Source organism: Antechinus flavipes, chromosome 3, assembly GCF_016432865.1.
Source record: "Antechinus flavipes isolate AdamAnt ecotype Samford, QLD, Australia chromosome 3, AdamAnt_v2, whole genome shotgun sequence".
NCBI classification, from domain to species: domain Eukaryota; kingdom Metazoa; phylum Chordata; class Mammalia; order Dasyuromorphia; family Dasyuridae; genus Antechinus; species Antechinus flavipes.
In genome coordinates, this window is record NC_067400.1 from 244646412 (window position 1) to 244662319 (window position 15908).

The window sequence follows — 15908 nt, forward strand, 5'->3', positions numbered from 1 at the left end:
TTCCCCATTGGCTTTATACACATTTCAAATATAGCTTGTATTTAATTGTCGTTCCCCTAATAAGTTATTGGAAGGTAGTGATTTTTATGTCTTTAATTCTTAACACTATGCAACATATTAGGTGCTAAATAAATGCTTGTTTGTTGATTATTGATTGTATCTCGATCATCTTTCCAAGGCAGCATTTTATTTGCTGATTAGGGGACCAAAGACAAGTTATTTAACTTGTTAAAGCCTCAGTTTCCCCATCTATAGAGAATAATATTTGCATTACTTACTTTTCTGTTCTTGTGATCAAAGTACTTTGCAAACCTTAAAGCATAACATAAATATATTATTATTCACATTTATTTCTCTACACATCCCACAAAACCCAGAAGAGGGAAGTGTCTTACACTCCATTTTCCCCTTTTGTTCTACAACATGCCATCTAATAGCATACAGACTTTATCTCTCTGCATTCAGTTCATATGCCTTTCTTTTAGTTATTATCTGATTCATAGTTTCAGAAGCTGATCAGCTGTGTAATCTTAAATGAGTTAGTTTCTCTTTCTAGGCTTTATTTTCCTTATGTGGGTAACAATGATGCAGGCTGGCATGTATTTGTGAGTATCTCTGATGACAAGATATACTGGCTGGGGAAACAAGATTAAAATGTAACCGAGAAATATTTAACAAAATAAATAAAGGTAATGTGGTATAGATTATGTTAATTTGTGGTTTTCTAAATTTATTTCAATTTGAGTTTGACTCCATTGACAGAAGGCATGCCACAAATGATTCATCCTCATTTTTTATAAGCCTACAGAAAAAGCAGGTTGTGAATTAACTAGCAAGGGAGTATAGTCCATAATTTGACCACCAAGTGGTATTACCTCAAGATGCCAGCTAAGTGATTTTTCAGTAAAGAGTTGTTAGTGCCCATCTGCTGTATTTCTCAGTACCAGTGCTCGCCACAAAACACATCTTTCTTTTTTTTTTGTCTTTTGTTGCATTTTTTATTTCAAATGTGAGAGATTTAAGAGATTATTGAATTAAAAAAATAATTTTTTATTGACAGTACATATGCATGGGTAATTTTTTTTACAACATTATCCCTTGCACTCACTTCTGTTCCAACTTTTCCCTTCCCTTCCTCCGCTCCCTCCCCTAGATGGCAAACATGTTAAATATGTTATAGTATATCCTAGATACAATCTATGAAAACACATCTTTCTACAATTTCTTAGACTTCTTCCCCCAATCCACCTTCATCCTTCTGTTCAGAGGTCAGTGGAGCAGGCATTCTGGGACTAGAAACTTCACTGCTTCAATGATGATTTTGGAGTTCTGGGGAAAATCAAACTGAAATATTGCTCTTGTATTACTATTGAGGTCAAAGTTGCCCAACTGTGATTTGTTCTTCACTCTTCCCCTTCTTCTGGAAGGGTGAGAGCTGAGTCATCTGAGGCCATACCTCAAGTCAAGTCAACAAACATTTGTTAAGCTTTTACTCTTTTTCAGGACGATGATTTTTTGGATAAAACTCTCTTCCATGTTCCTCCTTTCTGTCCCTCTTCTTTTTTTTTTCCTTTTTTTTTCAAACTTTCCCCTTTCTCACCCACTTTAGTGACACCTTGTTACAATAGCCCACTTTTTTAGTTTCTTTTCTTTATAGTGAATTTATATTAGTTAAAAAGTATGTAATATAATGTAAATATAAATGTATTTATATTAATATAATAGTATATAATAACAATAAATAAATACTATATGATAACAATAAATATAATAAAAATAGAACAATAATAATATAAAAAGTATATAATAATATACAGCTCTGATTTCCCAGTTTGAAAAAATTCCAATTTTTGGACAGAAATCTGGATTTTTAATTTATTTAAATGCTATGTACCTCCAGCTAACCTCTAATCTTCCTCTCTCTTTGGCATACATTCATTACCGTTGATTTCTAGTGTAAATCAGTGTCAAGTAAAGATCTTAGATAAAAAAAAAGATTTAAAAATAGAATTTGCTTATCAGATAGAGGCTTAGGAAAATGAAACTGGAGCAAGAATAGACCTTTTGAAGTTTCTTTCAGGCCTTGAACAGGTAACTTAAAACCAGCAGTTTATGTCAGAGTTCCTGCCAGAGATCCACTATGATCTCTTTCCTTTTTACTGTAACTCCGCTTTTCTCTCTGCTAATCCATTATCCCCTTGGCTATTACTTTCTTGATAGACAGTTATTTATTAAGTTTCAGATATAAGCCACTGCTGCTGCTGCTGCTAATTGTTCTTGTATCCCTTTTTTTCAAAATTTCTGGATATGAGACCAATCTGTTTTCTGGTTCAAAAATCTTGGTACTCCAAATTTTTCTCAAAGATAGAAGGGGAATATATGTTCCTCTGAATTACAAATTTCAAAATACTAGTCAGTTCTCAACTCATAATGCACTTCTATATATTAAAATTGCATAAATTTCCATCATTTTTCAAAGTGGTTCTACCCAATCTCACATTTGGGAAGTCTGTTCTCGGTTGAATTTTCACTGGCCACCTTGTTTATTAAAAATACAAAAAAGTGAAGAACTATACTGCAGTTGTCACAGAGCAAGGCTATAAAGAAATTGCTTTGACAGTCTTCTTCAATAAAACTTCTTCCTGGCCCATAAATCATGGGTCCTATTTAGAGTCAACTATTTTTCTTTGTTACAAGGAAGGGCTGGGGGACAGCGGGGCAGGATTATGAATGAAGAAGGTGGGTATATCAAGGTCAGAGGAAGAAAGTGTATATATGTTGGGGTTTGCTGCCAAGATTGGTGAAATTAGAGAGGAAAGTGGGGTGGGATGGGGAGCTGAAGGGGTGGGAAGAGCAGGTGGGGGTCAGTATTCCATCATCAGTCTTGAGCTTCCACAGAAGCTTTCAATAGGTTCTTCTTCACACTGTCATACTAGTCTCATTCACCACTACAGTATCTGAACACTTTTCTGGAGTCTTTATTTCTACACCTACTGCTTTTTAATGGCATTAGCAGTTTCCTCAATCTGCAGTCACCAACACCACTGGCAAAATAGCAGACTCCAAATTTCATCATGGGCAAAGGAAAAAAAGAAACTCTAGGAAGGCTTGCATTCCTATATAGAACATTCCCTTCCTCATGTTTCACTTATCTATTTCCCCTTTAGAGTTTATGAGATGTGGATGGAAAAATCACTAAAATAACAATAGCTAGTGTTTATATAACATTTTAAGGTTTACAGAGCAACACATACACATATATCAAACACTTATGTCAATAAAATGAGGGGGTAGGGTTAGATAATTAAGATTTTAGGTACTTTCTAGCTCTTTTTTTTTTTAACACATAAACACGAAGAGGAAAAATTGTAGGTATGTCCCTATGAAGTATATAATTTATATCCAAACATCCCTAGCATCAGTTGTGCATTATTATACTTCAATTGGAAAGAATTGATTTTGATTCTTCTGAAGAAAAAGAACAGGTGATGATAACTTTAAAAAAATTATTAAAGATTTTTATTTACAAAACATATGCATGGGTAATTTTTCAACATCGACCCTTGCTAAAGCTATTCTGAATTTTTTCTTCCTTCTCCCCACCCCCTCCTCTAGATGGCAGGTACAATACATGTTAAATATGTTAAAATCCAATATATGTATACATATTTATACAGTCATCTTGCTGCACAAGAAAAATCAGAGATGATAAATTTTTAAAGAAAATATTGGAGCACATGCTCCAAGAATGTCAAATACAGAAAGATTCTATATATATCAGCATATTCATAGTAGGGTTTTTTGAGATAATTAAGAACTAGAAATAAAATGTGTGCCCATTGATTGGGGAATGGCTGAACAGATTTTGGAATAGTAATGTATTGGAATGTTGTGCCATAAAAAATGAGAAATAAGAAAAATCAGGGAAACATAAGAAGACATATATGAACTGAAACAGAAATAATAAAACAACATGGATTATGACAAGAATGTCAACAAAAAGGACAATATGACCTATCCCAACTTTTAAATTATGACCAATCTCTGAAGCAGAGACAAGGAGAATTGGTAAAGAATATTTCATAGGTAGTTGACTGTGTGATTAGTTTTGCTTAACGGATTTTCTTCATTATAAGAGAAGGCTGGGGAACAGGGACAAGGTTATGAATGAAGAAGGTGAGAAGGTCATAATGTAATGTAAAAAATAAATGGCATTAATAAAGTTTTTAAAAGTACAAGTTAAATTTTTAAACATAGGATGAATCTTAAGTGGAATACTTGTTGCTGCTTCTTTTTTGTCAGCTTAATTTATAGCATGCTTCGTGATCCTTCCCCAATCAAGAGGGAAACCAAGGTTTGCCCTCATCTCTCTAGCAACAATCTGGAGAATGTAAACCTAGAGACATCAGCTAATTGTGGGAACAAAGTTGAGAAGGAACGAAAGTGGATCCGGCCTGACAACCCTAGCAAGTGTACTTGGCAGCTAGGCAAACCTATCTCAGAATCTCCTCATCATCATGTCTCTTCGTAAGTGTTTTGATTTTTGAAATTCTCCAAATTAACTCATACTACCATTTTAATTCTTAACAATAGCAGTTGAGTTCTTTTTTTAGGCATCAGAGGCTATAAACATCAAATCAAGTCAAAAAGCATTTATTATGTGCTGAGTTCTATCATCAGTGTTGAGAATGCAAATACTAGCAAAAAAAAAAGATAGTTCTTGAGCATATTACATTCAAATGGGAAGTGACAACAAATTAAAAAGAAGCTGAAGAGGATGGTGAAGGGATAGAGAGAAGGTATTTGTATAGGGGCACCTAGTCAGAAATGAACCAATCAATGTAAAATAACTAGACAGAAGTAAAACCTATTTCTTATTTCCAAAACTTCACCTAAAAGATTGAAGTTTCAAAAAATTGGTGTTATTTAGTAGATGACACAAATTAATATGAACATGAACAAATTAAGAGGAAAAGAGAAAAGTATGTGGGTTTGAGGACAAAGAGCTTTAAGAGATGAGACATTATTGGGAAAATGAAGCAGTGAAAGATATGATAATAGAACATCAGATTGAAAGACCTTGTTTTTTAGTTTCTTTTCCTCACTTACTAATCAAGTGACCTTAGACATAGAATTCAATTTCCACATGAAGATTCCCTTCTATAATATTCCCAATAAGGTTGAAGTGTTGTTTTTTTCCTAGTGTACATCTGCATTTAAGAAATACAATATAGTGTGTGAATCAATAGGCTGACAAGGAGCAAGAGAAGAAGACAGAAGATGGTGGTAGTTCATAGTATCAAATTTTGCAGAGGTCCCCAAACTTGAGTTATAGACAATTGTTTGGGAGAGTATTGAGAGTTGAAAGAATTGAAGGTTCCAGGGAAGGCCAAGAATAGAATTAGAAGGTTTAAAACATAGGAAGAGATAAAGTAATAGGAAATTATGATCTGATTTAAGTATTTCAGCCAGTCAACAAGAATTTAGTAAGTTTTTACTGTGTAATATTCACTGTGATTCTATATAACGAGATACAAATAAAAGCAAAAAAAGAGTCTTTGCTCTCAAAGAGCATTTTAATGAGAGAGATTATCATCATAGGACAATAAAAATATGCTTTCATTTGTTGCTGCTAAATCCTGTGGATTCTTTTTTTCTGATTATATATACAATTTGTTCCCTTTAGGTCAAAGACAAGCAAAGTCATTCCTGATATTTTGAAGAAAATTGGCGATACACCTATGGTCCGAATCAATAAGATTGGGAAGAACTTTGGACTGAAATGTGAACTTTGTGAGTATTTTAGCTTTTTAGAGATATTGAAAACTTCTTATGACCTAAAACAATGTGGGGGGATAGATAGATTAAATAGAGGATTGGAATCAGGAAGACATATCTTTCTATTCAAATTTATCTCAGACATTTCCTGGCTATGTGATCCTGGGCATATCACTTATTCCTGTTTGCTTCAATTTCCTTATGAGCTAGAGAAGGAAATGATAAATTATTCTACTATCTTTGCCAAGAAAACCCCAAATAAAATCACAAAGAATTGGTAGTAACTGAGCAAAGTGTAGCAGAAGTATAAGCAGAAAAATGAAATATTCTTTGACTTTAAGGAACATAAGTTCTCTTGGGGACAAATAATTTGTTTAAAGAAAACAAAAAAAAATTCAAACCAGTTTCTGGAGGGAGGCCATAGTCCCTAAATCATATCAAAATAGGCTTCTTTCAGAAAGTGGCACTTAATATGAAATTTGAAGAAAACTTGGAGTTCTGTGAAGTCAGAGAGATGGGATAAAAATTTAGAGATGGTGATAAAATTTTATGTCCATAGAACAACAAGAAATTAGGTTTGGCTGGTCCACAAAGTAGCTGAATCAACCAGTAAATATTTATTAAACACGTATTATATGCTATGCACTGTTCTAAAAGGCAAAAGATAATTTCTGCACTCTAGAAACTCATAATCTAATGGGAGAAATGACACACAAATAAATATGTACAAACAATCTACATACACGTTAAACAGAAAATAATTAACAGAGAGAAGGCAATAGAATTAAGAGGGGTTGGGAAAAGCGTCCTAGTAAGTGGAATTTTAGTTGGGTCTTAAAAGAAGCTAGGGAAGCCAATAGACAGAGTTGAGGTTTTAGAACATTTCTGTTAGGGAGAACAATCAGAGAAAATATCCAGAGGATATTTGTAGCTTGAGAAACTACAAGGAGTATTACTGGATTGAAAGGCATGTGGCAGAAGTAAGGTAAGAAGTTGAGGTTAGGGGACTAAGTTATGAAGGGTTTTGAATGCTAAAATCACGTGGAGGTTTATTTAGTAAGGGTGAGGCTATAAGCAGGCCTATACTTTAGGAAAATGGTTGAATGAAGTAAGGATTGCAATGGGGAGAGACTTGAAACAGACAGATCCACTAGCAGACCTTAGCAGTAGTTCAGGACTAAGGTAATGAAGGTCTGTACCAGGAATACTGGCAGTTTCAGAGGAGAGAAGAGAACGTATTTCAAAGATGTTTCAAAGGTAAAGTTAACAGGCTTTGGCAAGAGCTTGGATATGAGGGAGGAATGAGAAAAAGTGAAAAGCTAAGGATGTCCTCTAGATTGTAAGTAAGCTTGAAGGACTGGGAGTAAGAGAATATGAAGTCTAGAAAGTGTTTAGGAGGAAAGATAATGAATTCCGTTTTGGATATGTTGAGTTTAAGATTCTAGCAGATATCCAGTTTGAGATGTCTGAAAGATAGTTACAAATATAAAACTCAAGTTCAGGCCAGAGGGTAAGACAGGAAAGTTAGATTTGAGAATCACTAACATAGAGATGATAATTAAATCCATGGGAGCTGAGGAGATCACCAAGTGAAGTAGTATAGACAGAGGAGACAAAAGATCCCAAAACTCTGGTTAGAGGGCATGACCTGGATAAGGCTACAGCAAAAGAGACTGGGAAGGAGTGGTCAGATAAGTGGGAGAAAAACCAAGAGAGAATGATATCTTGAAAATCTTGAGAGAATGGAATATTAAGAAAAAGGGGGAGAAGTCATGAATAGTGATATAGGTTGTAGAAAGGTCAAGAAGAATGAAAATTGGAATTTGGATTGAGAATTGAGAATTGGATTTGGGAACTGAAGATCACTGCTAACTTTTGAGAGAGCAGTTTTTGGTGGAATGATGAGATCGGAAGTCAAATTGTTTAGGGGTTAGAAAAAAAGTATGAGAGAAGAGAAAGTGAAGGTATGCATTGTAGTTGACCTCAAGTAGTTTAGTCCCCTTATCAACTCATTATCCCACTCATCACAGTAACTCTTCAAATCTTTTCATTTTCCCTCAAATCTCCTATGGCTTCCCCTCCTCCCTCAGCTGAGAACCTTACCTCATCTTTCACAAAAGAAATTGAAGTCATTTGCTATGAGTTCCCTTCTTTCTCTTCCTCATCTCTCATTAACTTCATCTCGAATAGCTTCAATCATTATCTCCTCTTTTACTTCATATAAAGAAGTATTCCTTACCAAGGCAAGCCCCTCCATCTGCACAAGCTATCACATTGTGAAATGTTCAATAAGCCTGGAAAAGTTTATAGAACCAGGTTATAATGGTCTTTATTTATTTATTCATTCATTTTTAATAGTATTTTATTTTTCCAAATATATGTATAGTTTTCAACATTCATTTTTTTAAAACTTTGTGTTCCAAATTTTTCTCCTTCCCTTCCTTCCCTCTCTCCAAGATAGCAAGTAATCTGATATAGATTAAATATGTGCAATTTGATAAAGATCTTTAAATGTCAAAGAAATTTGTGAAAACGTTCTTGAGCAGAACCTTTCTTCTTCCTCTTGAGCAGAGGAATGATATGGTCAGATCTCTGCTTTAGAAATATCAATTTGGTAGTTATGTGAGGGATGAATTATAAAGGGAAAAGATTAGAGGCAGGAAGATAACTGTAGGAAGCTATTGCAATAGTCTAGTCAAGAAACTATAATGGTAGCTTTTTTGAGAGAAGGAGACAGATGGGAGAAATATTATAGAAATAGATTTGACATAACCCCCAAAAGATGATTGGGTGAGGAAAGAAGAACTATTGTGAATGATTTGTAGTTTGAAGCTGAGTTACTGGAAGGATTGTGATGTTCTCAATAGAAATGGACTTGTTAGAAATAAGGGAACATTCTGGAGAATAGTTAAAGAATTCTATTTTGAACAATTTAAGTTAAAGATGCTTATGAAGCATCCACTTGGAGATTGTAGTAGACAATTGGTAATGCAGATTTGAATTTTAGAAGGAGTAGAATTAATAAAGAGTTGGAGTCATCTGCCTAGAAAAGGGAAGGAAATAGAGAAAGAAGAGGCAAAAAAAGAAGAGAGAGGCCTGAAGTATATTAATAAATATATAGGATAGGACAGGGACAATGAGACACTATACTGGAGACTTTGAGAAGTCAGACAAATAGGAGGAGAGACAAGAAAGAGTAGGATCATGAAAATCAAGGGAGGATAACGTGTCTAGGGAGAGAAGATAGCCATAAGGACCTTTTTTCCTCAGCCCTTATTCTTAATCTCTCTAGCATTTTACACTGTTGATTATCCCCTTAATCTCTGGGATCCAGTACCCTTATTAGTATAATAGTGATCTCTTCTGTGATAGATGGATGATTGTGTTGAGTGTAATGAAGCAGTTAAATCTTTTATGTTCCCATTAAGCACCACAAAAATATTCAAATGATAGAAAATGTAATCAGATGTAACTAAAGAAAATCTGAGTGTGTAAAATCTTCCTGAAAGTGGATGCTTAGCAACAATCTTCCCAAAATAGTTTGGGCCCTGTTATTGTAGACATTCAGATTTGAATTTGGCAGAATCCTAAAAGAAATTCTGAAGAAATAGATTGACCTAATGCAAATTGCAACCTTCTAATTGTGCTCCTCTACTCCCTTCCCCAGTGGCAAAGTGTGAATTTTTCAATGCTGGAGGGAGTGTGAAGGATCGAATCAGCCTGAGAATGGTAGAAGATGCAGAAAGAGCAGGTATTTTGAAACCTGGACATACAATCATCGAGCCAACTTCTGGGAATACCGGTATGTTTTATCAGCATTAGAGCCTCCCTTCTCTCTTTCCTGGTCTTTCTCCCCATCACCTTCAGTAGAATCTTCCCTTGAAACAATGACAAAAAATTCAATTAAACAACAAATCCACACACTGGCAATTTTTTACAGTGTATGCTTCATTCTTTACCTACTTGCCAAGTGAAGACAGGCTTCACAATTAGTTTTATGAAGTCATGATTGTTTTTGATCTTGCTCAAAGTCCTATGGTTTTTTCTTGATTTTTCTACAAAAATGAAAAGTTGTGATTTTTTAAAAAATTCTTTCTTGACTTTAGTGGAAATTTAGTTCCTGAATCAGTGGGAAAATTTAGACAATGGGAAAATTTGTGTCCTTTCCCCCCCTTTTCATTGATAATTCAAGTCTTCTATTTCATTCAAGATTCAGCTCACGATTTCTTAAGAATTCTTCCCTTGAAAGATCAACTCTATTATAAACTTTTTCTTACTTGGTATTTCCTTAGCTGATATTCATATCACCTGTATCACATTATCATGTGCTTAAGTATATATTTCTTTGGTCTTACTTCTTAGTTCTGTCCACCTAAATCTTAGCTCTTTGAGAACCAGGTTACACCTTTTATTTCTGTACCTTGTACAGGGATTACGATATTAAGTATGTAACAAATGCTTATCAAATTGGACTTGGACCATCCGTGTATTGGTTTTTTACTCTGATCAATGCATTAAAATCTTTTTAATCTTTTTTTTAATCTAAATCTCCACCTCTTATTGGAATGGGACTAGAGGATCAAATTTTATATATATACACACACACACACACATATATATATATATATATATATATATATATATCTCCAAAAGATCTCTGTCATTGTAATATTTCCACTGTGTACTTTTTGGACTTGTCCTTAGAAGGACTTTAAATTACCCAGACATAGTATGTTCTTCTCAGTGTCTTATAAGTCCCTTCCAGTGATGAGTCTTAGAGGTCCTTTCCAGTGATGGGTCATTCCTGAAGGATAACCTTCTTTAAACTCCTTTTTTGGTTGCATGTTTATCTTACAGGAATTGGGCTGGCCCTGGCTGCAGCAGTGAAAGGGTATCGTTGCATCATTGTGATGCCAGAGAAAATGAGTATGGAAAAGGTAGGCTTCCTCAAATCTACTCAGGCAATAGTAAATAAATCTTAATTAAAGATACATTTCCTAATTTTGAATAATATTCATTCAAACACTCCCAACACTTATTTTTTAATAGAATATAGGTATATCCTATAGTCTTCTCACTCTAGACTACTCTGAATGGCATTGTACTCTTCGATTTAGGTGGATGTCCTGAGAGCACTGGGAGCTGAAATTGTGAGAACTCCAACCAGTGCCAGGTTTGATTCCCCTGAATCTCATGTAGGAGTGGCATGGCGACTGAAAAATGAGATTCCCAATTCTCACATTTTGGATCAAGTAAGTTCTGGCTATACACTTGAAGGCTGTGCAAATGGGCCTTTATTTATATGTTTGATTTTGAGATTATATTAATTCTTAGAGTAAGGAAGGTTTTTCCCTGTTGGGTTCTTGATATAAGGTATAAAAGAAAAGCATGAATATCTATTAGTTTTCTTAGACTTTTCCTTAGGAGTTGGTCTCCCATATTGGTAAGTACAGTATTAAATCTATAGTAGACTCACAATAAGTAATTGGTGATTGATTTCTGTCTGGCTCTCATATTTTTTTCTAGCCCTATTGGACTTGGGGGGATTGGTATAGTGTAGTTGTGCTCTGCTTTCAGTAAGTCAAGTACATGTTAATCTATCAGCATCTTTATACTTTATTGCTATTTGTTTAGACTGAAATGAATATTGTGTAAAGGACATGGGATATTCTTCCTATATAAGCTCTTCCCATTAAGCCATTCCACATCATTTGTTTTTAACTTTGTGGTCGAGTCTAAGGAAACAAATTTTTAGGAAATGTTTGACCTAATTGTAGGGCAGCTATGTTATAATAGAAAGATCCAGGTCTGGACATTTATTAATTGTGTGGCTGTGCAAGTCACAATTTCTTTGAGCCTCCATATTCATCTGTGAAATAGAAAAAGTCTGTACTACCTATCCCATAGAGTTTTGTCTGGAGCTTTGTATACTTTAGAAATATGAACTATTACATACAAATATATAGGGAATTTAAGTAGTTCAAGGGTATGAGGATGAAAACTTTCTAGAGATATTTATAATCCTAAGTATATTTCTAACTTTCGGGGTGACATCATTTCATTTCTCTAGACCTGATGAAAATCATTGTAAGCTGAAAGTATTGGATTAGATGAAGTAAAAAAATCATCTTTCCAATTCTTCTAGGCAATGAGCACTTTGCCAGAGCACTTTGTAGGGAGAATATTATTTTCCTTCCAGTTGTCTTATAAATTTGTTGCTTCTTTCCTTCTTGTTCCTACACAGTATCGAAATGCCAGTAATCCTCTCGCTCACTATGATAGCACAGCAGAGGAGATCTTACAGCAATGTGATGGTATGTACATAACTTGTAGTTATGCTTGATTGCTACTGATTGCTGGGAACCGGGGGTGATAAACAAATAATTTATTCTTTCCTTATTTTGGTTTGCTCATTTGTAAACCATAATTAATAATATTTTCTACTTACCTCATAACAGGTTAGGCCAATTTCTTTAAATTTATGATGCTTCTTTGGGTATTTTTATAGAAGCCAAAGCAAAGTATGAGATGGTGGGAATATTTTTGCTTGTTTGATTTACTTGATAAAATCTTCCCTAGGGAGAAGGAATGTATCCAATGCTTCTGAGTAGACTACAGTTTGCCAAGAGGGTAATGAGCTCTCCCATCACTCCAGCACTGGCACTGACATCAAAAAGCACTTAAAACCTGGTTTTTGCCTCAGAGCCAAGCAACATTAAGTTAGTTACCTCATTATTGGATGTTCTTGTTTTGGTTTACTTTGCTTTGGCCCCAAAACCCTGAGTTTTGCTCCAGGTACCACCTACCTTTTCTTGACTCATGCTTAGACCTGTCTACGAGAGAGGGAGTTCTTATAAAAATAGTGAAGTAAGGAAAAATGAAATCCAGTAGAAAACATTATCCTTTTTTTTAATAATTGAAAGAAAATCTATTTTTTTCTGGCCATTCATAATATTTCCTTTTTCAGGATTAAAAGAACTCCTTTTTTTAGTTTCCTATTTTTAAAAATATATCTTTTCTTTGGCTAGTTGTCTCAATTTGGGTTTGGTAAGCTTTTTGAGTGAGTTATACTTCAATTAAATAAAATTTTAATGGAATTATGGTCTAAAGATGTTGTTACTATGCCATTCTAAATTTTCCCACAACAACAGGGAAATTGGATATGTTGGTAGCTTCTGCTGGCACTGGGGGCACAATTACAGGTCTTGCCCGAAAACTGAAGGAGAAATGCCCAGGATGCAAAGTAAGTACTGTAGGAATCTAAATATTTCAATAACTATTCCTGAAGAACATCCTTAATGTAAGCCTTATATGAAAATTCCTTTCTATTATATATTTCTGAATTGTATATGTCAGGTGTCATGAGTCCAATTAATTGTCAGTCTCTTCCCAAGGGTTTTAAATTTTATTTGCCACATTGAAGGGTATATAGAGTTATGAGGGAAAACTTTAAAGAGTGAATCAATAGAGTTTTGTTTTGGGACATCCAAATTTAGATTATAACTCCTTCAGCAAATTAAAAAAATTAAGTTTAGCACCTTATTAGCAAGAATAGTTAAAATAATAAACCACTAGATAATGTGTCCCTATCTCATGTCCACTAGGTCCCAAGTAAGATTCCCTACCCTCATTTATATACACAGTCTGCCTGCCTGTTCATTCAACTGAGTTGAATTTTTGCTTAAGAAATTCAATGAGTGCTTTTCATATATCTCACCCCAGGTTTGTGGTACTTTCCCTGATAATCAGAATTGCTAGTTATCCAGCTCTGATGGATGGAGAGACTTTCTGGAAAATGATAGAAAGTGAGAGAAATCTCATCCTGAATAGCCCCCTTACATATAAAATAATATCAGTGAGGCTGAAACAAAGCTGAGACTACATAAAAATACATCCGTGTGGCTGATAAATTCTAAATAGATTAAGAAATTAAATTAGCAAAAAAAAAAAAAAAAAGGATAAGATAATCATGAAACTTAACAACTTTGAAATATCCATGGAAAAATAGAAATTGAACAATCATTTTATTGAGAAATAGCATCATCTTGCTTCAGGATGGAATGGCACATGTAGTGGCCAGTACAACAAAACACTTTTCAAAAACTACATAAGTCAACAGAAGAGTAATAAGGATACCTGAAAAATGTGAAGAAACAATGTGTGACCATATTTCAGAGTCTCATACAAGAAAATTTACTGGAAATATTTAAGATTTATAGATCAAATACTAACTTAGGTGAATGTAAGATTCAACTCACTGTAATTCATTATCAAACTCCAGATGTGCTATTTAGATACAGTCCTTTTGGGAGATCTGTTTTGATTGGAGAATGCTAAAATAGAACCTGGTAGTATGTCTGCACTTAATGTAAATGCTTAGCCTTCCTATGTGTGAATATTGTGACTCTTAGATCATAAACCACTCAAAGGCAAATCTCATTTCTGTGAAGTAACTTGATATCATGCTCAAGTAGGCATTTATTAAAACTTTGATAATGCTTCTGATGATTATTTTGTATATTCATATGGGAACTTAAAAGACATCAATCTTGAAGCTTATTTTGGAAAATCTCTTTAGATCATTGGTGTTGATCCAGAAGGATCTATCCTTGCTGAGCCAGAAGAACTGAACCAGAGTGACAAAACAGCTTATGAAGTAGAGGGCATTGGGTATGATTTCATCCCCACAGTACTAGACAGGAAGGTAAGCTGAATTGGAGATTTGTGGATGGGATCCGTTTGGTGAGGTTAGGTAGATTCTCAGAAGTCTCTTTAAAAAGTTTTCAGCAACAACTATTGTGAAAGAGCAGGAAGTCAACAATATATGCAGATGATAAGGAAACAATAGGAGTCTAAGAAGACAGTATAAGCCACTCTGCACCTTTTTCTGTCATTATATTCTCATTTCCATACTTTCTGTGCTTTTTTGTGTCCTCTCCATCAATATTCATAAGGGCTATCGAAATGTGGTGGTCTTAAAGTGGGATGGTTTGAGTTTGGAGGATAGATGTTAGTGCTTCCCTTCTCCCATCATTTCCTAGAATTAAAAGAGTTTAATCTTCTAGAACCGTTTCCCTGGATACTAGTGTAGTGTTTAAAACCAAGGCCAGCTCTGGGCCTAAAGCATAAGTAAGAACTGGAAGCTGATCAGATTGAATTGGGATCCAGGATATCTTCTTTGTAGTCTGGCCATTGTTTCCTTATAAAGGATAGTTGTATAAGAAAAAAGAAGGAACTGGGCAGGTTTGGAGAATAGAGAATAAGTACTTTGCAAATGGCAGGAACTGAACTTTGGCAAAAAATAAGAACAAACTGGTATGGGTAGGTCCATTTATTAGAAAAGGTTGAGGTTTACAGGTAATCTTATTCAGGATGTCTCTGGTGAGTGAACCTTTGGAGAAAGTAGTAATATAACCTGATCCAAGAAATACAAATGATGGTTTGGGGGTAGTTTGAAAAAAACATTTTAGACTTAAAGAGCTAGAGTTATATCTGACAGTCTCCTTGTGATGAAAGGACTAGTTGAGTTGTTTTCGAACCTGAACCAGAAAACAAAGGAGGAATTGGTCTAATCAGAGGAAATTAATGGCTAAATGGCAACTAACTATTCACCTGGAATTCTATCCTTTAAGCCATCTAGCCACATCTTTCTGTGAGAAAAGGTATCTAAGTGAGGAAATGTTCTATGAAACTTTATATGTGACATTACTGTTACTGTCTGTAAAACTATATTCTAGAACCTCATTTCTTTTTTACCTGGTTGTAGGTGGTGGATAAGTGGTACAAGAGCAATGATGAGGACTCCTTTGCTTTTGCTCGAATGTTAATTGCGCAAGAAGGATTACTTTGTGGTAAGTGAGTTAAATAGATTACTGAGCCCTACTCTGAGTGATGTGTTATACACAGAACAGAAAAGAAATAGGGGAAGGGGACAGAATCCTGGGAAAGGAATACCACTTTTTTTTTAAAAAATAAGGAAACATTTCCAAAATTTGTTATAAAAATCGCTTTGATTCCTGCCTTGTGTTTTGAAACATAGGCATTCTTTAACAGATAAAACTCTTAACTTTGAGTCCTATAAAGTAGAAATAGCTTCATCACATTTTACAGAGCAAAGAATCTATTTTCAT

The 15908-nt window shown here is 34.5% G+C and overlaps 1 protein-coding gene across 3 annotated transcripts in view; it reads left to right on the top strand.

Moving 5' to 3' along the window:
* CBS (cystathionine beta-synthase) overlaps positions 1–15908 on the top strand; it is a 254157-nt gene that overhangs the window by 219326 nt on the left and 18923 nt on the right. For all 3 annotated transcript variants that reach the window (XM_051984797.1, XM_051984796.1, XM_051984798.1), the window contains exons 2-10: positions 4303–4527; positions 5687–5793; positions 9446–9580; positions 10636–10715; positions 10896–11030; positions 12023–12092; positions 12930–13021; positions 14357–14482; positions 15545–15629. In XM_051984797.1, coding sequence (XP_051840757.1) covers positions 4316–4527; positions 5687–5793; positions 9446–9580; positions 10636–10715; positions 10896–11030; positions 12023–12092; positions 12930–13021; positions 14357–14482; positions 15545–15629 — 1042 coding nt within the window. In that variant the 5' untranslated portion in view covers positions 4303–4315. The remainder of the gene's footprint in view (positions 1–4302; positions 4528–5686; positions 5794–9445; positions 9581–10635; positions 10716–10895; positions 11031–12022; positions 12093–12929; positions 13022–14356; positions 14483–15544; positions 15630–15908) is intronic.